Source organism: Drosophila pseudoobscura, chromosome 2 (genome assembly GCF_009870125.1).
Source record: "Drosophila pseudoobscura strain MV-25-SWS-2005 chromosome 2, UCI_Dpse_MV25, whole genome shotgun sequence".
Taxonomy (NCBI): domain Eukaryota; kingdom Metazoa; phylum Arthropoda; class Insecta; order Diptera; family Drosophilidae; genus Drosophila; species Drosophila pseudoobscura.
In genome coordinates, this window is record NC_046679.1 from 4,475,741 (window position 1) to 4,497,920 (window position 22,180).

A 22,180-nucleotide genomic window follows, 5' to 3' on the forward strand; every position below is an offset into this window, starting at 1 on the left:
TTAGAACTATGAATGCACCTTAGTAGTTTCTTGTACATATATCTCGATTCCGATACCTATTCTTGATCTCTGTATGAAGACCATAAAGTGCAAAAATTCATTGTCACATCTTTAAAACAGAGACTGACTACATTCTATATTGGAGCCTGGGGTGTCAAACATTTCCTGAACTCAATATCCCTTTCCCAAGGGTAGCAGAATGTTGCTCCTTCCCGGCCACATGCTGCTGTCCAGTACCAACTTAATGTTGCCAACGGTGTAGCGCAATTCTTCCGATGAAAATCCTCCACCGATACTATCGACTGAATTCGCGCCAAATATAAATTGTTTGAAAGTTATTGAGTGACAAGGATGCGTATGCAATCCAGATGTGGTTATAGGGAGTTAGATTCATCAGCCCATGAATAAATATACTCATATATCAATGGGTGCTTCTTTTGAAATATTAATTCGAATGAATAATAATATTCGAAGGTCGTAATAGAGGAATATCGTTTCTGAACATGGACAGGAACGATTAACCCATTGTAGATACTCTTAATGAAAATTATGACACTTAAAGAATTTTAGCGCAGGTGACGTTAAAAACAACGTGGACTTTTTTTTAATTAAAGAGAAAGCATAGGAAGGATAATAAAAAGATTAATTATTATTTTCCGCGGTTTAACCCAAGTTGTTGTCCTGTTTAACTAAAGGGGGCGTAAGTGGGCTAAGTCACACTGCTGCTGACCCAAAATTAAAAAAATATACGATAAGAGCTGCTACAATCACAATAAACAGTTGAAAATAAACTTGAATTAAATGACCACATCCACATGTCACTGCCGCGCATCACGGACTATGATATTCTCGAGAAACTTGGAGTGGGCAGCTATGCATCCGTCTACAAAGCGCGCCACAAAGTGGGTCATATACAATACGTACACACTTTTACGGTCAATCAATTAGCTGATTAAAATTTACTATATCTCTATTGCAGAAGCAGCGAACTTATCATGCCATCAAATATGTGGAAATGTCAACGCTATCACAAACCTCACGAGAGAATCTAATAACGGAAATACGCCTCCTCAGGGACCTCAAACACAAGTACATTGTTACGTTGCAGGATTTCTTCTGGGACGATAAGTACGCAAGTAGATAGCGTTCATTAATGCCATTACTCATACAGAGTATTCCCCCTAGAAACATTTATATTGTGTTGGAGTACTGCAATGCCGGCAACCTCTCTGCTTTTATTCGCACCAAGAAGGCCCTGCCGGAGACCACCTGCCGCTATTTTCTACGCCAGTTGGCCGCCGCCGTGCAGTATATGCGGGCCAACGATGTGTCCCACTTTGACCTGAAGCCCCAGAACCTTCTCCTCACACGAGGAGCCAATAATGTCTCTCTTAAAGTAGCTGACTTTGGGTAACCACACGGAAAACCATGCCTAAACCATCTTTTCAAACTTTTAAATGTCTCTCTTTAGATTTGCCCAGCACTTGAAGCTGGGCGAAATCAATCAGCAGTTGAAGGGATCACCGCTGTATATGGCCCCGGAGATTGTGCGCAAGCATCAGTACGATGCCAAGGCGGATCTCTGGAGCATTGGTGTGATCCTGTACGAGTGCCTGTTCGGCAAGGCGCCTTATAGCTCGCGGACCATTGAGGAGCTGCTGTTGAAGATACGCACTGCCGAACCCATTACACTGCCACCAAATGCTCGCATCAGCAACGAGTGTCACGATCTCTTGCGCCGCCTGCTGTCCCACGAACCAACGGCACGCATTTCTTTTGCGGATTTCTTTGCGCATCCGTTTCTAGATCTCAAGACGTTTCCCACGGAGCACACGCTGCAGAAGGCCATCGATCTGGTCACGCAGGCGTGTGAATACGATGAGAAGCACAACTACAAGGAGGCTTATTATCTATACTGTAGCGCGCTGCAATATTTTGTGCCGCTGATCACGGAGGAATCGGATGCCCCCAAGCGGCAGGCCCTGCGCAACCGAGCGCTGACCTACATGAAGCGCGCTGAGGAGATCAAAAACTGTATAATCGAGGATGAGTACAAACAGCTGGCACTGCGGCAACAAAAGGCTGCTGCTGCTGCATTAGCAGCCGAACATTCCACAGAGGCTCTCCAAACCGCAGAGCCACAGCCTAGTGGGTCGACTGTGGCGGAGATGCTAGAGCCAGATGCACGATACAAGCAGCTATGTATGAGAGGATAAGCGTTTAATGGTGTTTGTGTTTATTAATTAATTAATTTTTCCAATTCCATTTCAGTTGCCTTGTCGAACTCTAGTCCGTCCCTGAAAACAGGCCTAGAGATCGGACGCAAGGGAGAGCTGTATCTGTACGAGCGGAAGCTGGAAGCAGCTCTGGAGTCGTATACCTCAGCGCTGGGCATTCTGGTGCCTTTCGTGAACAATGAACCAAAGGGGGAACGTCGCAATCTATTATTGCAACAGGTTGGTGCATAATTTAAAATTTGATCCGCTATAATGATCATTTTTCCTTTATTTAGTTGGAGTTTTGGATGAAGGAGGCGGAGAGCATTAAGAGTATATTGAGCGCCAAGAACTTGGACGAAGAGGAACGGAAGCTGTCCACGGTACACAGCTGCACCATACAGTAGTAGTAACAAAATAGAAATCATGAGCAATTTTTCAGGCGCCTGGAGCGCACTTGTTAGAGTATTTTTGTAGACCGATGTTAGAGGTGCATCGCATAGTCACGTAGCCTTCTTATATACTTGTATACAGATACTTATATACAGAGATATATCTATACTAGAATTGCTTTCTATGTACAATAGAACCACAGCAGCTTTTTGTAACGCTTCCCCCCCAAAAAATCTATTTTATTGTATGTACGAATAATACCAGAAATCCATTATGTATGTCCTAACACTTATGAAAAATTTGAACGTAATTCGACGAATGTGCCCTAGTGGAGCAGCGGTATTAGCCTTAACTTTGATGGCCTTCTTCTTTCTAACACTAATTGTATTATTTTTTTGTTTGTCTTTGAAACGTTAAGTTTTTTATACTGTAATTTTTTTCTTTTAAGCGCACCATCATCAGAACCAACACATTCCTCGGATGGTCGAATCCTCCAAAGCTATACCTACTTTTATTTATTGTTCTTAATTTTATTAAAATCGTTTAATTGATAACCGCAAAAAGCTTCGTTTGATATCACTGGAGATACTCCTACATTCTGGCAGCGATAGCACTGTCGTCGCTCTCTTGTAATCTGAGCTCATAAATAATCATAATCAGTTCGCAGTCCCGATATTGGCAATGGCCAAAGAGCTCTATATAATAGGGCGGTCAATTGACAGGGAACACATTCCGCTCGACCATGCTGTCGCATAAAAATCTTCACCTGGCCGCGCTTGTTTTTTTGGCCATTGTCGGCGTTGGCCATGCTGCACCTCCCATGGGGCGTGTGGTAAATGGCACGGACTCCAGCATCGAGAGGTATCCGTTTGTGGTAAGGTTTACGGATGACGGATAAATGGGTTGTGTACTACTGTGGTTATTCTCTCAGATATCGTTGCGTGGTCCGACCGGTTCGCATTCTTGCGGTGGATCTATCGTCTCCAAGCAGTTTGTGATGACTGCCGCTCATTGCACAGCCGGTCGCACTGCGGATCAGCTTACGGTGCAGTATGGACAGACACAGATCAATTCCACGGGTCCCAATGTTGTGGGTGTGAAGAAGATCATCCAGCATGAGTTGTACAATCCCAGCAAAAACTATGCCAATGATATCTCGCTACTGATGGTGCAGGAACCCTTCGTCTTCGATGATATTAATGTGGCGCCCGTTAAGCTCCCAGTGCTTAACTTTTCCACTCCTCAGACGGAGGAAGGTGGCGAGGGAGTGCTCATTGGCTGGGGTCTAAATGCGGTTAGTTTTGAGATTGGATTGGAAGAATCCTTAATTCTCCCTAGAAAATCAAAATAATAATTTTGCTCTCCCTTCAGACTGGCGGCAGCATCCAGACCACTCTCCAGGAGGTGAATCTGAAAGTCTACTCGGACGCGGAATGCACGTCTCGTCATAATGGATCCACGGATCCCAGATACCACATTTGCGGTGGTGTCGATGAGGGCGGCATGGGACAGTGCAGCGGGGACTCGGGCGGGCCTCTCCTCTACAATGGTCAACAGGTGGGCATTGTTTCGTGGAGCGTCAAGCCCTGCACTGTGGCCCCCTATCCGGGTGTGTACTGTAAGGTCGGCAATTACGTTGACTGGATTAAAACGAGCCAAATCATATTGGCATAGTCACAGAAATTCCCCCAATAAATTTGAAAGACATATTTTTTAAAATTGCCCCATAAATCATAGGATTGGGGTCCACTGACATTGCTCGTGGCGATTGATAAGGCAATCGGATTTCAAGCATATGAAAAATAAATAATGTTATTTTCCAGGTGCGAGTGCAAAATGTTGCTTAACGTGCATCGGAAAGCCTGACGTTCAGTCTGGTCTTGTTGTTACTCTCAAACTGTAGATGCAGCACATTTTCAGATCTTTTCTGTTTTCTTTCATTATTTTAATAAATTAAACTCTGTTAAATTAATGAAACGATGTTATACGGCTTATTCTAGAAAGTTAATTAGCCCTTGTGTTGATTTAATTTATCGGGAAATCCCTTAACTGAGATTTATAACCTTTTCGAGCCCATTCTCTTCCTTTCAGTGACTTTGTTTTTTTGTTTTCGACTCTCTCTATCATGAAATGATTACTTTATAATCTTTTTATACACCATAACATTGATTCTGAAATAAAATAGTTTTTAAATATGTAAATGTGTACCAATCCTCACTCGTTTTTAACAGAATTAACCACTTTCAATGCCGCAAGCTCTAAAACTGTACCACCAAATATGCAGAATAAAAGAGTTTGAGCAGCACTGAGCCACTGGACCAATACGAAGACGACCCGAAGCTGCCACAAAAAGCCCGAGCATCGCCGTTGCCTATGCCTTTTGTGGCACGGTTCTTCTTTCCTCTGCTTTCTGCCGCTGCAGTCAACATTTTCAACTCTGACGAAGCACACGGTTCGACGGACTCAGCTAAAATCAGTTGGAAATCAAATATTTTAGAAAAACGGTCAGTGAATGTGTGTAAAACTGAAGTGTGAACACAGGAATAAACGTTTAAGCAACGACAAATGTGTCTAAAACGAAGGGTTTTCTAGGAAACATTTGTGGAATATCAAAATTAAAGATGAAACATATAAAATGCATTTTAAATATAGAAAAACTTCACAAACATTTTTCAAACTATAAAGAGAATGTGATAGATTGAAAATGTGCCTGTAACATGAAAAATTCCCCCCCAAAAACTTTTGTGAAACTACAGAGAAAATATGTAACAAATTTTGAGTTGAAAAGACTGAACAGTGAATAAAAGATAAAACAAGTAAAATCTATCTAAAAACGCAGAAAATGTCCACGAATAAAACATGAAAAAAACATATCCATAGAAATAGAGACTGCCCTAAAAACATTTGTGAAACCTCAACGAGAAAGTGAAAACTGTGTTTTTTTTTTACGATAATCTCTGGGAAAAGATCTTGTCAATGTTGGTGTTTTTGTATGGCTGCACTGTGCCGTTGCACATTGTGCCATGCAAAAATGAGAAAAATATATTTCATTTGGCATAAAAGAGCAGAATGCGGAAGGCCATCCATCCATCGCCCATTATGATGGACCATGGCATTCATTCGTTTAATTAAAAGAACAGAATCCAAAAACAAAAGCAAAAAAAGCCTCGTTAATTGGCTGTTGCGGGGCAACGTGGCGTATGTGTGATACTTTGGCTAGAATTTCGAAATAGCAGAAAATCAAAACCCGAATTGATCCCATGCCCTGTCGGTGTGGCAGACAGGCATCATCCATATTTCACCGAATCAAATCAAAGCTGGCTGCAAAGTAGGCTGCAAAATGTACACACATTGTGCGAGGAGGCAGTAATACGATTTTCGGTTTCCCCTACCGTACTTTTCCATGTATTTTCCGGAAATTTCGTGGAAAACACTCAACCCAGAAAGCGTATAGAAGAACTTTTAACCATCCCTCAGTGCCACACCGCTCCCCAGGCTCCCCTGGCTCTCTTCCTTTCTCACAGACACGCATTTAACTAACAACAAAAGCAATTTGAAAACAATTTTTTGAGTTTTGTGAAAAACGTGCGGCCGTGTGTGGTCGTGGCATCCATGCTTATGGGTTTTGGGCCTGGCTCCATAGCTCCCCAGCAGCCCAACAAAGGGCGTGGCAGCATTTGGCAATTTGTAACATTTCTATGCTGCCAGGAGTCCCAGGAGCCCTACGTATAACAAAAGGTTCTGCTGCATGATGCAGGATGCTGCTGCCACAAAAGTTGCCCACGCATCGACAGCTTTTGTGATTTCAGTCGATGTCTTCCATGCGGCATCTGAAAGCAACTTCAAAGTACTTTTTCTTCAAAGACTTCTGATTAGTTTTTCACAGAAAGTGCAGTCCTTTATCTGCACAGATTTGAAGAATTTATAGGAATACAATTTGAAATTCTTTCCTTTTCATCTAAAAGATCGAAGAATTTTCCACCTAAATTGATTACCATTTAATATAGATTTGATTCACTTTCACAGAAAACTTTATAGTCGTAAAAACAAACTATCCCTCTAGTGACAGGTCAATATTCAATTTCAGGTCAATTTCTGATTAGTTTTTCACAGAAAGTGCAGTCCTTTATCTGCACAGATTTGAAGAATTTATAGGAATACAATTCTAAATTCGTTCGTTTTTATCTAAAAGTTCAAAGAATTGTTCACCTAAATTGATTACCATTTAATATAGATTTGATTCAGTTTCACAGAAAACTAGATAGTCGTAAAAGCAAACTATCCCTCTAGTGACAGGTCAATATTGTATTTCCTACTGTTTTCCGAAGAATTCGTAAGTGAAAATCTCATTTCTATTAACAGAAATAGAGAGATGGATTTTGTCCAATAGTTTATTCCAGGAAATACAGTCCGGCGCTTCCAAGTATCAGCTTACTCTCAGAACTGCTCTGAAGTATGTCGAAACATTTGGAGTGTTAGCTTTCGTCTTCATCATGTGCAGTTTCCTTTAAAGATCAAGTTTCATTTGCAGTCAAAAAACCAACATTGACCTTTGGCAGGAGCAAGTGATAAACCACACAGGAAAGACGAAAGCCAAATACATTGTACATTGTATACTGTACATATATTAATCTAGTAACCACAACAGAAACAAAAGCTGCCGAAAAAAAAAACGAAGCAACTGCAATTTCAGTGAGTGCACACGCATACTGTTTGTCACTCGTCAGTCTGCCCGTCGACTCGTCCTTTGTGTGCGGTGTGTGTGTTTTGTGTTAAAGGTCAGAACTCATATGAAAATGTCGCGCTCTAACCAAGAAGCAATGTCAACAAATGTCGACGAGGACATGGCCTCGTCCATGCATCCAGCATCCTCAGTACTCGTGTCCCCATCAGCATCTGCATCTGCATCGATGTCCAGCAGCAGCCTGACGGGTGGCACACCTCTGTTTAGGGCCAGCCGGGCCACGGTGGCCGCTGCCCTTCTGGTGGCCATTGTTCTGTGCACCGGCAGCTTCGGAGTCGCCGACGGCCTCAAGTGCCACATGTGCGGCCAGTACAACGAGGGCGTGGGCTCCATCACGCCCTGCACCAACTACACCAAAGACATTGCCCATCTCTATCTGAAGGAGTGCACCAAGAAGAGCGAGAAATATTGCGTGGTAAGTCGGATCTGTACATACATACTATATGTATAGGTTTTTCGTGGAAATTTCTCGGCAAAGTCCAAGGTCCCACCCTCGTTCGGAAATCAAACCGAAACTGAAACGTTGCATTCATTTATTTATACACTCATTCATTTCGATTCATTGCTGCTCATTGTTGTCATTGTCCGGGCTAAAAAAAGACCATCCTGCCAGGCAAACAGCCACCATCCCTCCACTGAAGGTTTCCGCTCTTCCGCCACTCCACTGCTCCATTGATGACTTCTCGAGTTGATGTTTTCATTTTATTGTTCTTGCCCTGTTGTGTGTTTGTGTTATCTCCGTATTGGCCATATATATATTCTCTGTCATCAGAGCACGTTGGCAGTTCTGCTGTTGTCAGAATTTTGTTGGCTCTTTCGCTGGGGAGGGAACAAACAAAGATAAATTGCTTATAAAAATAAAAGCAATGCTGTGCTCCAATAACAGGGAGGAAAGGGAGGGCACAAGTAAAGTCTGTTCTTAAAAGGAAATGGTTAAAAAGGGAATTACGAGTATCTTTATCATTAACAAGAGTTTAAAACCAGGTCAGGAAAACAAATTAATTTTTCACAAAATTGATTCCCTAATATACACGTATTTATTACAAGTACGTTTCTTCTTGTCCCTCCGGCTATATCCACAAAGAGGGCTGTAAGGAAAAAATGAAAATGTACGACTCTTTTAGCAAATAATTACCACTAATTCCTCCACTAATTAATATCAGGTAATGGCCTGCAAGGGAGCTTAAGGGTTGAGCTCATTGTCCATGTAAATCCATTACGTATACGCGCCGTGCTCGAGCTACTAATACGCAATGTTGCTGTAAGACAACCGTCGCACAGCCTCATTGTTTTTGGCCGCAATCACGCAACTGTCAACCCTACCTTTCGCTGCCTTCCGCTTTGCCTACATCCATCCATCCTTCCACCAAGAAAAGACAAACTAATGGCAACTGCCTGCGCTGGCAATTTCAATTAGTTTTGCGGTCGCATTTGGTTTCCCTCGAACGATCTCTGGCATGGAGGGGCATGGAGCACGTATGCTGCCTACAGTGTGGGCGTGGCAGCCCAATTGTGCGCATAAATTGCGGCATATTGTATGCACTCGATTCTCCAGTGTATCTGTAGCCGTATCCGTGTCCCAATCCGAGTGTCTGTATGCGTAAGAGGAAGGAGCACTTAACGAATTGCAGCAGGAGGAACGCCGAGTAGAAGCCAGATCAGGCGGAGGAGCAGCTCTGGGATGGGGCTCTGGGGCTGCTCCTGTTTGCGCTCTGGTAATCATTAAATATTTAACACCTACTTGCCATGCACAACTGCCATCTGCCTTCCGAGTGCAGCCCCTTATACCACACTGCTCCAACGGAGGAGGAGACCCATAAATTGTTATTTTCTGCGGGGCTCGATGGGAACACGTCCTGCTCATTTCAACGGCCACACCCGTAACGCCCTCGTCTCGTGGGAATAATTTAGTTAGCATGGTTTTTCTCTCGGAGCACAGTTTTCTTGGAAATCAACACATGATTTTATCACAAGTCGACGGATCCTATTTTGGGAGCTCCTGGAAATGAAGCAAAGTTTTTTTAAAAGTTCTGGAAACTTTGGCGAAAGGCACATTTAAAATAGAAGAAATATGGAAAGAGCTGTTTTAATATATGCGATATTGATTGCAGTTTGTTCGCTCTCATTAAAATAGATTTTCATTATATTTTTTCACTCGTTTTCCATTCATGAGAACATTATTTTATGCACGCTTGGGAAAACTGCATTTAATTGGAATTGGGAGCAAATGAGCATACATTTAACAAATTTATACAACATTGCGGCATTGCCTTTGTACCCCCAAAAGTGTGTCTTTGTAGCAAATTTGTATTCCAATTTATTTTGTGAACATTCGATTGATGGACTGCCATCATTTATGCGAATATTTTGGCATATTTCGACCCTTTTCATATAATGTTGAACGATTAACAATTATTGAGTTATTCAATATGTTTATACTAATATTTATTGGATAATTATGGAAAATGTTGTGCGGAAATATGGTACAAATTGCGGTTCGCCCTTGGACATGAGTATACTGACTTCGAAAAGTACAAGTTTTTTCCAACCTTTTTCCGCTAAAATGGTTTAAATGACAAACCAATAAATTTAGAAGGACATCCCATTCTTTATCTGCTAAATGTAGCTGAAGTTTGTACAAGAAAATTACAAAAGAAAACGCTTGAGCCCGTCAAGGCTCAAGTAATTCTATTTAACTTTATTTTCTCTTTTTTTTTTGTGCTGCCCTTCTGCTGATAATTGCCATTCATTTCGTTATTAACAGCTTCACAGACACTTAATTAGAGGCATAATTTATGCCAAGCCGCAAGACTAAAGGGCCCCAGAATGCCGAGATGTTAATGATGATGTTGATGAGGATGCCCTCCAGTGAGCGCCCCCGAAAAGTGGACAGGCAAGAAAAATATGCTGCAACACGCGACTATACAGAGAGGAGACCAACTTTTGTTTAAATATTAACCAGCAGACTAAAGACTGCTCCTCCTAATGACTGCTCCTCCTCCTTCTGCTCCTCCTCTTTCATCATCTATGGATGTCTGACATAAAAGTTGAAGTGTTTCCTTCGTATTATTGTAGTTCTTGTGGGGCGGTTGCTGTCTTGACTGCTTGACCTGATGTCGTCTTGTTCTTGGCCAAGTAGTTGATGTTTTTCTTCTCCAAAAAAAGTTACAGGACCATGGCGCCGTCTGCCTGGAATCGCCTTATATATATTTATGAGTTAAATTTATATTCAAATTAGTTGGGTAACCAGTTTTTGGAAGGTGCCCAGAGGGGGGATGGGACGCAGTGCGAGCAGTGTAACAACATGGAATGAATGCATAATTCATAATTTTAATAATGAGTGCTCCAGGGTAGCAAAAACTCTGCTATTCATAGAGCATACTCTACATCTTGGAACAATGGGTGTGGGTCGTTCATTGTTTGAGGTTCGGCTCAAGCACGTAAACAAATACTGCATGTGTGTATGTATTTAACCCTTGACCTCATGGAAAACAAAAAATAATGGCATATGGTAGGATGGGAAAGGAGGAAAAGCCAACGCCTGGGCACGCAATTAATTTTTTTTTTCTGTTTTGTTCATGAAAGCGACGCTTGATTACCCTTAAAAAGAAACGGAGTAAGGGTGCTATGGCTGATGTTACGACTGAATGGGGAGGCTGATGCTGATCAGGAATCTGGAATCAAGAGTAAAATGTATGTTTTCTTTTGCCTGTGACATACATATATTATCATACCCTTATAATCTACAAAAATCAAGCCACAAAAGATCAGACGTCTGACTAATTGAAAGCGGGCTTCTATATATTGTAAGCTAAACACTTTTCTACATATATGGCCACTGCAGTACACATTTTTTCTATATATAGAACTACAGTATCAAAGTTTTCCATTTTGGTGGAACTGCAGGAACTGCATTTGGAATTCCTTGCTGCATAAACAAAGCATTCCCTATGGCGGCTGCTGGTGCTACTACGTGCCTGTTGGGAGTAACGCAACAAACCAAACCAAAACGCTGAATAACGGACTCAAATATAGGCCACTGGCCGACCAGGCACGCCCCATCCACCACGGGGGGCCAAAAGAGAGAAACAGAAAAAAAAGGAATGCAAATATTTTGTCTTCATTTTCCCGTGCTGTAAATTCCTCGAGCCTCTTCTGTTTGGTGCCTGCCCCGTTGTCGATGTTGTTGTTGCAATTAGGAATGTTTACTCGGGGGCACCCGGAACAAACACGCCCCGAAAATCACTTAAAAGTTGGCATTTTTCCTTTTATTATGTTGCGTAAAGTGGCACAATTTAATGGTGCAAATATGTGTACAATAAAAGAAACAACAAATGGAACTGAAGTACAACAGTTTCATGGAATAAGAATAAAAATTAATATAATACATATTCGGACTTGGTCTTATTTATCTGTTCAGAATCTTAAGGCAATTTTGAGGAAAAAGTGCCCAAAACGTCCAACATAATGTCTTGTTTTTCATTCAATCCTTATTAAGTTTTGCAAATTGGCAATTCTTTTCGTAGAACTTGAAGACCGTGTGGGGTATTTCCACATAGGCGTAGCCTAGATACAGACATAGACCTGATCAGAAGCGATATTTGCTCTCCCTTTTTGAAACCTATGAGCATCAGTTCAGGCTCGAAACCACGACTGAAAGGATAATCAATTACTACAGCGGGATCAACTTTCAATCGTACGTTTTGGTTGGTTTCTATAATGCTGTGTTGAAGATAAGTCTCATCTCCGATAAGGAACTAGAATGGACCTTCGCTTCATCAGATTTTCCCATGTTTCTAATGATTTCCAGATGCAGCAGTTGGGGTACAACAGAACATTCAATAGTTCAATTTACCACGAATATTTATGGACTACAATCGTGTTGGCCAATGGAATAAATTTGTTCGAAAGTCATTGGAATATTTTCTCTTGACTTTTTATCGTACCTTTATGGCTTGTCAATTTTTGTCGTCTTCCTTTTGGTTTGACATTGACACACTTTCCACGGTCAACTTTTTCCAACTATTTTGTTGGATTGGGCTGTTACGCGCACAAAGTGATTTTTTTTCCATTCCGATAACCAAATCGGTTGCAGCCCTATGTTGTTTGCGAGGAAAATTTTAGGCTAGGAAAATACAATAATTTTTAAAAAAGGCACAAGCCAAATTGCCTTTGTAATTATGAAAATTCATTGCTACTGCATCAATAAGTCATCTATTTAAATTTTTTTTTGCGAAAACGGGTGCAATATTTTCATTGTTTGCAAAAATAAAAACCATCCAAATTTTGTTTGGCAAAGAAATATCAATCGTTTGCCGGAGATTACCATAAAATTTTAATACCAAACACTCGAAATTTATTTAATATTCAGGAAGAAAACTTACCAGGAAGTTGTCTTATCTTAATATCCAGGAGCTCAGAGCATAACAGCTTAATAAAATACCAATGCCAATGCAATATGAGAAATTGAATAAAGTTGTTTGGCCGGAAACGTATTTGGAATCCGTGGAGGCCAACAAAAGTGCTCGAAGACAACACCAGCAACCACCACTCGAAGGCTAAATGCGGGAAAATATCGTTAAAAATTATGCGTAAACTTTGCCAAAAGTTTCGGGATACTCGTGGATGAAAGTTTGTTGAGGTGCGGCTTGAATATCATAATGTTTAATGATGGAAAAGTTGTGTTTAACGGATGGGGATTCCCGACAATTATTTTCACCAATTTTATCGTATGTTTGTTCAGTAATAGAATTCTTAATTAGTACAAATATTTTCGGAGTTTCTTTCTTTGAGGACTTGAACAAACACCTATTTTTATGCTCTCCATCAAACTTTGTGTCAAATCCCGGAGAGAAGAGTTTTTCCACGTTTGTGACATTAAATAAGGCATCCAAGGTTTTATTGCCCGAAATTAAAAGCCCGATTATGCGTGTTGACGTGGGCCAGATTTTGGCGGATTGGCCCGAATGGTTGGGTCTCTTTTTAGAGGCCGAGATTTACATCCCAATGCGGCAATCAAAGTGTGCAGTGAGCGGTACGTGAACGGAATAAATCAGTCGAATCCTTAAGTTCGACATTGAAGAGGATCGAAAACTGAGGAGCCGATGCAAATGGTTGTATAAGAAAATGTTGAGTCTTTTCAAATGCAGTACAGGCGGTGCCCAGCTGAAGAGGAGAAGGAGTATGGCCCATGAGGGGGTGTGGTGTAATAAAGCCATAAATGGGGGCTGGCAATTTCCGTGCGGCGAGTTGTGAAATCAGCGTCAAATCGGAAAAGAGGTGGAGTGGGAAGGGCGACCAGCGGAAAGGGAAGTGAATGTTGAAGTGACTGCCTATGCCATCATTTCCGGCAGCCATTGATTGGTACGACAAATGGGCGAGGGGGGCGGAGAAGTCAACAGAAAACAAGTTGCGCCTGGAAAAATTCAATGTAATTGATAAGCAGCCCTGCCAGCAGATAGTACCCACACATACAGGACTCCCCTAAGTCCTTAAGCAAACATGAACACCCATACCAGCACCTACTCAGCACACAGATACTATCGTACACCCCCCATACAATGGCAGAGGCACTCAATTAAGAAAACAATGGCGGCTCGGTTTGTGCGGCAATTGAGTTTTTTCTTCCATCTGTTTTTGCCTTTTCTTTGTTGGGCTTTGGGCTTTCGGCTTTCGGCTTTGAGACCAGAGTCGCGCTCTTCACTTTCACCCCTTCCTCGGGGAGGGGACAACTAAGACGCTTAGTCCTGCCACAAACCCATTTCACTTCTCGTTGCCTTTTCTATTTGACTAGCCTCGGGGTCTAGCCACCCACAGACATCTTTCCCTGTTAACCAACTCTCATTTGGACCTTCCACTCGCCCACTCTCCGTCCCAGCCTCATTAGCCGTTGTCTTTTAGAAAATTTGGCTGTCACTTTTTGCCTTGTATGGCATTATTTATCAGTAGTTTCCTTTGTCTTTTACCTCCACTCCACTTAACTAACTTAAGGGATAATTTCCACTTTTATTTGATCATCATTATAATTATAACGTGTTTGTTTTTGACAGTGGTACGGTCTAAATGGCTCTGATTCTGCCCGAAATGGGGGATAGTTTGATATAATTCTATGAACAGAACAAAGGAGTGTACGTCCGTGAGTAGGTAATAGTTTTTGATGATGGTTGTTTCAAGGAATGTAAAGAAATGTGTTCTGTGGAATGTCCCTGATTTACAGAAGAATAACATTGTAATTAGGTAGCTCTATTCTTTAGAATTTTGTAATTCTGACTCAAGGCACTTTTCGGCTCTTATATTTTTGTCAATTATGTCGTATGTATATTTTTGGTGGCTATGGAACAATGCCTGAATGTAGGTCTATTCCATAGAACTTGTGTAATCAAATAAAAAAAGTTTTTTAATAATCGGAGATTCCTTCTCTGCCTCATCAGAGATTAGCTTGATTTCTGTTTCGGGCACTTTAAGGATTTTCCATTACCAGCTCTCTAGCCCACACATATACACAGAGAAAGTTTTTGGCCAACACCAAAGAACAATAATTCATTTATTTTTGCCACATTTGAATACACATACAAACATATATGTATGTAGAGTACACATTCCCAGTTGGCCCGGCAACTATTCTACTTCTTTGCATTCATTTTGAAGCATTGTAAGCGATTTAAAATGTTGGCAACTGGCAGTTGGCTGTTTGGCTGTCTGGCCTGCTTTCGATTGTTGCCTGTTGGCAGTCGGCACTTGGGAGCTGCCAGGGCCAAAAAGTTGTTTTCGCATATAAATGATTTTGATAACGCGCACTGACATTTTGTGACTTCATTATTCTAAAATTCAAATTATTCCAACGAACAATGGAATACCACACCAGCCGAAGAACCCACCGAAAAAATGGGCAAAAACAAAATGAATGGAAAAGTGGGTCAGCCTGTGGCTGACAATAAGTTTTATTAGCTCTCCAGACAACACATTCACCAGCAGAGATATGTAAGAGTATGTAAATGACTACATACATATGCATGTGTGTGGAAAGTGATGTTTGGCCATGTTGCGCATACGCCGTGTATGCAAATTTGAATCTTCCTCTACTGTATATCTCTCCTGTCAAATAAAGAATGCTGTGCCACTGACGAGCTGCTGGTGCTGTTGATAAAGGTGCCGGGGAAAATGCCAGGACCTATCCGAACTGGATGAAGTAATGTGCTCGACTCCTGTCAAAGCCACTTTGCCACTTCATTGAGCATTCTCGCACACACAAGAAAAAGCGACTCTTTCGTGTAATTTATTGCTGGAAATTTATATTATTTCTTTGCCAAGACAGACAATTGCCAAGACACTAATAAAATATATTTCTTGTATATAACTTATGAGAGGCAGCAATATGGCGCGAAAACTTAATGAAAAATGGTTTGGCCTGGAACGTGTGTCCCCCCATCTTGTGATGGGCATGCAGCTGTGACCAACTAATAACCAGGGGGCGTGGCTAAACGTGCACGAACAAACTTTTTACATAATTTTTCCCCACTCATTTCTTTTACATTCTTTTTCTTTTTTTGCCCTTCTCTGTTCTGTCTGTGTGACAACATCCACTGAAATTTTTATAAAGCTGATGCTCGGCTTACGAACCAAAGCCAAAACGGAAATCCTTAGTTTCCTTATGACAGCGACATCCTAGGACGAACCAAAAAAAAGGAGGGCAAAACCAGAAACAGAGAAAAACTTTCGCCCGGCAACAAAGCTGCGGAGAAAGAGCGTCAAATTTTTTATTAGATTTCGCCTGCAGTCACTTAAAGCTTCGGATTGGAGTCGCGTCGCGTCTCGACATTGCCCCTGGCAAATTGCTGGCTTCCGTCGCGGGCATTTTCCACTTTCCCGCGGAAGTACTGCCATATTGGCCATCGATATCGGGTCTGGGGTTATTAATTGACAGTCTGCTGCTGGTCGGGGCTGCATTCTGTTGGTCCTTCTCCACAGCCATTCATATTAATCAACTGAAAAGCCAAAATGAAAATTTTTACCACCATCACCCATCAATCAAGGGCCTGGCGTCGCCAAGGCTCAAACTTTCCAACTTTTTGGTAAAACTAAACAATATGTGAGGTTGGTTGTTGGGCTGTCCCTCGGGCAGTGAGAATCAAAATATTTGCTTCAACAACTGACCCACAACAGAGACACAGTCATAAATAAATCTCGAATAAAGTTAAAGAATAGATTTGGTAAGCCGAAGTTTGGAATACTCTTGATTTTGAAGCCATTTGGTAGCTCCATTATACAAATTTTTAATTCCACACCATTCTATCAAATTAAGATAAATCTTGGCAAATTAAAAGGGATTTTCTCACATGCATTTTTTACTTTTCTGGTTATGACCTCCACCCCGTGAAAGGGCAATCAGGACAATATGAAATTTCTTGTTCAAACTTTTGTCAAAAACCACAACAACTTTTTCTTTTTCCTCACTTTTCCCATGACTTCCATGAGGTTGAGTCCAATGTTTGGTCTCCAAACAATTTTCGTGTATTTTCCCCAAGTGTATAATGTAATTCGCTTAAAGTTCAGAGCTGGCGACAAGTTGAAAAAATGTACAATTTCGATAGAAATTCCTGAGTTCTGAGACTCTCTTGATCAACGTCCATCCGTCTCCCCTTTTGCCGGTGCATGCCATGTGGGGCCATAAACGAAGCCATCTACATTGTAAGGGATGAGAGCTGTGGCCATATTCCGTAATAAAACGCATAAAACGGATCTGTGTAAATGGGAAATTCTGTTGCAGTTTTTACGAGTGCGAGCCTGTACCACTCTCAATGCCATTTGGGGCATTGCCTTGCCATCTGGGTCCTCTGTGGTTCATTAGGCGTAATGAAAGTGTTTTTTTTTACAGAAAACCCAGACCTCAGCCTTCTGGCAGAACAGTAATTAATATTAATCATAGTTAAGCCTTTAAAAAGTCGTTCTTGCATGCCGAAAATTATGATTACTACAGTACTTGAAGGGAAGAACGAGTAAGAAAAGTTAGCTGGTATTCGCTAGTGGGAATCTTATTATCCTAATGTGATTTGCTCGGGTCAGGACAACTGGGACTCGTGCGACTGTCTAATGGCTGAGTTGGGTCAGGTAATTCGCATCCTTCAAATAAAATGTACTAAAGAGCAAGACATTTTGCATAATTTTTTCAGTTTCTAGAAGTTTTCAAGTTGTGTCCGTCGATGTTTTCCACTAAATTCCACTTTTACCAACGCAATTTGAATGAAAGAACTAAATATCTCTCCTTCTGCTGGGGGAACTTTAAGACCCACGAAACTAAAGCGCTACTAAATCGATTAAAGAGAAAGTGAAAAGTGGCACCTGTTCGCCCTCAGGGGTGCTTCCTGTTCCCCCCATTCAAGGATGGGTGGCAGTGCATGACAAGAGCGCGAAATGCATAACAACTCGCATCGCATTTTGTGAATGTCGAAAAATTTCAAAAGGCAAACCGTTTTACTACCGCTTGGCTGCACTTCCACTCACACAGACAGGAGCACTCGAAATCAACACGCTGGCAGGCTTTGGGATGTGAACTGCCTCATATGACGAGCAAACAGCCAGGAAAAACTAAAAGAACATATGGCAATAGACACTTTTGAGGCGATTTATTTTTGTGCAAATACCATTTTATATTTTATAGGACAGATAAAACAAGCAAAGAACCTCTAAACTTGAGAGAGAAAACCTCTGTTTAAAGCCATAACAAATCTTTTAACACTCCTCAAATTTTAAGAACAAGTTCAAGCCCAAAAAGCACTCAACACTGGCAAAGAGCAAACACTTTAAAGCTGCAGAATGGAATCTCTGATGAATTATTGCCTGCCAAGGTGTTGTGTCGCTTTTCCCATAATTCCTCCACTATCTGCTGTCCCTCTTCTCTGCCAATTCCTTTCAGATCCCATGGTTTTTTGGGTCTTTCAACAGAAGACGACACGATACTTTGCACATGCTTGTGAATGACATTTTGGCATATTTTCGCATTTCATATGCCCCCGTCTAGCTCTGGTGGGGTCTTGGCTGGTCCTGCTGAAGGATCTGGTCTTTGCTTTAAGGAAACAGCTGCCAACTGAAGCCGACGGCTATGGCATGGCAGCAGCGTTTCGCATTCATTTGAAGCAAATTTTGATAGTTGTGCAAGGGGGACTTGGATGGGGTGCGGAATGGGGGCACTTGGATTGTTGTGGCTGTTGGCTGGCTTTTGAATTGTGGGCTAGAAATTCCAACTATGTGTTTGACTGGGCTAACTGCCCGGCCCATTCCTGGTTGGCCTGCTGCATGTGGCACAGTGCGGCACGTGTGTGGATGAGTGGCTCAGGCAGTGGCTCCGGTTCTGGTGGGTCCGTCTGTTTGCCTTTTCGGCGAGTGATGCCTGATATCCATCCAGGGATACGACTACGGGGCCACTCACACTTGCAGCAAACAATCAAAGTCATGTTGACGTTCAATTTAGCTGCTGTTGATTTGTGTCGTAGGAATTTGGATTTTTTCCTGCTCTGTCTTTTTCGGACCTGACCTCGTTCTGGGGTCTTTTCTGCCCCTGTCGCCTGTCGCCTGCCGCCAGCCGCCTGACCAGTTACGCAACTCTGCTCTCGCTCAAGTTTTTACGTATTTTGTGTTTTTCCTCTGCGCAGGTACAAAAGCAACAACAAAAATTGTTTATCCGTGATTTATGGCGCGGAATTTGTGCTTACGTGTGTCCTCCCTGAAGGACTGCACTGTGGACGCCCAAGCACTTTGAGCTATTAATGCCTCGGACCAAGGACTGAGGGCCCCTGAAATATTTGTATACTTCCGGTTAAGCTTCGCTTCCTCCAAATGGTTCATTTCGATCATTTCATTTGGTATTTTCCACCAACGTCCATCATCCATCATCCGACGAGTGGGAATTTGTTCACTTGGACATTTACAATTTATATTTGCGGAGTGGAGTGGGTTAATGTAATCCCCGCTTAAAAATAAAATTAATTTGCAATGTTTTCTATTGTCAGAATGGAATTTTACTCTTTGATTATTTTGACCGTAAAACTAATTTGATTTTCTAATTATTTTTGTGGAATGGAATGTGAAACTTTTGAAATTAAAATTTGCGTATATACTTCTGTTTATTTGAGTCACACATTCACTGTTGGATAACTCTAGAGTTCTCAATTTAAAAGCATGCGAATTCAGAAAATATTTTTAGACATTTGACACCCAAAAACGGGTATCCGGCCTCTGAAAGCAGGTGTCTGGTTTTTTACTGACCGCAAAATTATGAGTTATTGAAACGAGACTCTTGGGATTTCAACTTTCTCAGTTCAAGACTCTTTTCTTCGCTTACCCTTTCATATTCGTGCTCACAATTTTATCTCTGAGGTTGATTGCTTTTCTAACAGCAGTAGTTAAAGGCTAAAGGACTACATTTTGTTGGGCTTATTTATGCAGTCGATGGGATTTATGGACCTCAACCAGGCTGGCGATTATCATATTTCATTGCATGGCCAGAAAGCAGGCACCGAAATGTTTATGGCCAAAAACCAACTGGCATCATTTATCAGCTGCAAGCCAAAGTCACTTAATGGTAGCGCCTGCCACGCCCTTTGGCCACCAGCTTCCCCAACCGGATCAAACCAACCGCTTTCCAGCCCCTCGTTAGTCGGCTCAAAAGTCAAACCGCAGAGATTTGAGTATATAAAATAGCGCATTATTTGCAGGCGGCTACTGCTAATGCATGGTATTAAGTGGACGCGAGAAAGATGGAAATATAAGTTGGAGTGGTAGAAGGAGATACTCTCCATAAATCTGGCCAAAGCACATTAAAATATTTGAAAGATTTTACCCAGAAAAAAAGGAACCTTGCAAAAGTTAAGCGGCCACCACTGCAGTTCCATAAAGAAAATGCTGAGCAGGCGCTGGCGCTGGAAAATGGGAAAAAGAAATGTACAAGATAATAGAATTGCAATGCCATGGAAAAAAAGCAAAGCAAAAAAAACAGATGCCAGGCAGGAAAAGCCAAACAGGGAGAGGCACACGAAAAAATGCAGAGGAGAAACTATAAAACAAGTAGAGCAAATAAAGTCTTTTTAGATAGAACAACTGAGGAAAACTGAGGAAAACAACGAAAATTATGTGGTATTGTGGGTGGATGTGAGTTCATTTGAATAACTGCTTATTTTGTGGACAATGTATGAAAAATAGAAGCCTCTTCAGCCACATATCAGCTGATGCGAGTCGATTCTTCAGTTGATTGAGTGAGCCATCATCTAGTAAATATGAGAGCTGAGTAAATTGCAACTCATCTCAAATGAAGCCCCTCTCGTAGAGCCATAAACGTTGAGATGATTGAGAGTAAAGCACTATGATAAATGCTCATACTCCCGCCGATGCTCAATCATCACACACCAAGTACTTTCCATCTTATCAACTCCATTTAACATTTTCACTCCTGAAGTAGTTGCAGCCTTTTTATTTTCCCCTTCCCTGAAGCTCCAGATAAATATGAATATGAGCATGGAAATGGTATGAGTACGAGGATGAGTGTGGGTGTGGGTGTTTAGGTGTGGCACATACTTGAAATGATTTACGCGCACACAAAAACCCCTTAGAAGCAGATAATTTGAATAGAGGCAGCGACACACAATGCCATTGTCTGTCTTTGTGCGAGTGTGCGGGAAGCTGCTTTGCCTTTGCAACTGCAACAAGAATAATTGACAGCATTGCTGTGCCATGGCAGACACCAAATACATGGTATGTGTGCACAGTGGTAACTCATTTGAGCGAACACTTAACGATTCTCTGCGGTTGATTTATAGGGTAAGTTTAGCAGAAGTTTTCTCACTGTAAATGGAATGAAATTTTGCGCAATGCATTTGAAATTCTGAATCGCTGGAGTGTCAACTGCGTGGCAAAACTCTGAGTGTCATGTCTGTTCTTTTGTCTCTTTTTTTTGTGGCTCACGGCCCAAAGCAGATGCCAGCACGTATTCGACAAGTTTGAATGTGTGTGTCTTGAGGCAGAGTAGTACATGTGAATGGCACCTAAAGAGTGTGCAACATAAATTGGGCAAATTACAATAAATTGCCGCATTCAAGAGCCTGAATATATGGGGATAATATGGCCATACAATTTGATGTATTTTATGGCCATGTCATGCAATGTGGCTGTATGTTAAATATGTACATAGATGTGGAATGCCTTGGGCTTGCGGATGGGCAGTATTGGCTAATCCAAGTCAAGGACCTTTGACATCTCAGCTATGACTGCATATTTTACTGGGAAACCACTTTCTCTTGGGGCATTCCCAGAAACAGTTTAAAGAAATAAGTATATCTTCGTTAATGGCAGAACCTTTTCGAAAATGTATCTCTGAGCCTTAAAGCGCATCATTAATCATGAAAAGGACAGACCTGCTAGAGAGGACATTCTTTGAATGCTTTCATATTTCTGGTTAATGAAAAAATGTGTACAGGGTTAATTAATTTTAACGAGGACGAGCGGCGCACCAGGACTTACGCTTGGCTCTCTGACAAACGACAAACAATAACAGCGACAGGATGAAGTAATAAAAGTGCGGCAAACAAATGCCTTTATATAGTAATTACAAAGTGGTTTTCCATGTTCCATGTTCCATGTTCGACCTTGTGGCCGGGACGCGACAGCAAAAAAGAAAACCCAACAAAATGGTTGCCAGCTGGAGTTGAAAATTTGATGTCGTAAATCACACACGTAAATTGTGACACTCGTTAATTTTAACGCTCGAATGTCACTCTCCCCGCCAGACTCTCTGTGTGTTTGTCGCAGGCCGTCGTCCCAAATGATCGACATTTATCAT

The 22,180-nt window shown here is 41.7% G+C and overlaps 3 protein-coding genes and 1 long non-coding RNA gene across 4 annotated transcripts in view; 3 read left to right on the top strand and 1 right to left on the bottom strand.

The window, feature by feature from the left end:
- Nucleotides 1–706: 706 nt before the first annotated feature.
- Aduk (Another Drosophila Unc-51-like kinase) lies at nucleotides 707–3,172 on the top strand. The gene is made up of 7 exons (XM_001357894.4): nucleotides 707–902; nucleotides 980–1,128; nucleotides 1,186–1,410; nucleotides 1,472–2,202; nucleotides 2,272–2,456; nucleotides 2,513–2,599; nucleotides 3,058–3,172. Exons 1-7 carry the CDS (start codon nucleotides 816–818, stop codon nucleotides 3,154–3,156), a joined length of 1,563 nt encoding a protein of 520 aa, XP_001357931.1. The 5' UTR covers nucleotides 707–815; the 3' UTR covers nucleotides 3,157–3,172.
- Nucleotides 3,173–3,327: 155 nt separating this feature from the next.
- On the top strand, nucleotides 3,328–4,526 carry LOC4800707 (chymotrypsin-2). The gene is made up of 3 exons (XM_001357895.4): nucleotides 3,328–3,483; nucleotides 3,541–3,903; nucleotides 3,981–4,526. The coding sequence occupies exons 1-3, from the start codon at nucleotides 3,352–3,354 to the stop codon at nucleotides 4,281–4,283; spliced, it is 798 nt and encodes a 265-aa protein (XP_001357932.2). The 5' UTR covers nucleotides 3,328–3,351; the 3' UTR covers nucleotides 4,284–4,526.
- Nucleotides 4,527–5,001: 475 nt separating this feature from the next.
- LOC4800708 (uncharacterized) overlaps nucleotides 5,002–22,180 on the top strand; it is a 29,264-nt gene continuing 12,085 nt past the window's right edge. Inside the window, exons 1-2 of the mRNA XM_001357896.5 lie at nucleotides 5,002–5,113; nucleotides 7,141–7,768. Of these exons, the coding sequence (XP_001357933.5) occupies nucleotides 7,400–7,768 (369 nt within the window). The 5' untranslated portion in view covers nucleotides 5,002–5,113; nucleotides 7,141–7,399. The remainder of the gene's footprint in view (nucleotides 5,114–7,140; nucleotides 7,769–22,180) is intronic.
- LOC117184711 (uncharacterized) lies at nucleotides 11,695–12,416 on the bottom strand. The gene is made up of 2 exons (XR_004470142.1): nucleotides 12,209–12,416; nucleotides 11,695–12,149 (listed from the first exon to the last, which is right to left on the bottom strand). It is a non-coding gene; the product is annotated as an uncharacterized lncRNA (long non-coding RNA).

Excerpts from the sequence above, each read along its gene's own strand:
- LOC4800707 (XM_001357895.4), top strand. The coding sequence starts at position 3,352 with ATGCTGTCGCATAAAAATCTTCACCTGGCCGCGCTTGTTTTTTTGGCC. Across the intron at positions 3,484-3,540 it reads TCGAGAGGTATCCGTTTGTG|ATATCGTTGCGTGGTCCGAC; the intron begins GTAAGGTTTACG and ends TTATTCTCTCAG. Across the intron at positions 3,904-3,980 it reads TTGGCTGGGGTCTAAATGCG|ACTGGCGGCAGCATCCAGAC; the intron begins GTTAGTTTTGAG and ends CTCTCCCTTCAG.
- Aduk (XM_001357894.4), top strand. The coding sequence starts at position 816 with ATGTCACTGCCGCGCATCACGGACTATGATATTCTCGAGAAACTTGGA. Across the intron at positions 1,129-1,185 it reads GATTTCTTCTGGGACGATAA|AAACATTTATATTGTGTTGG; the intron begins GTACGCAAGTAG and ends TATTCCCCCTAG. Across the intron at positions 2,600-3,057 it reads AGGAACGGAAGCTGTCCACG|CGCACCATCATCAGAACCAA; the intron begins GTACACAGCTGC and ends TTTTCTTTTAAG.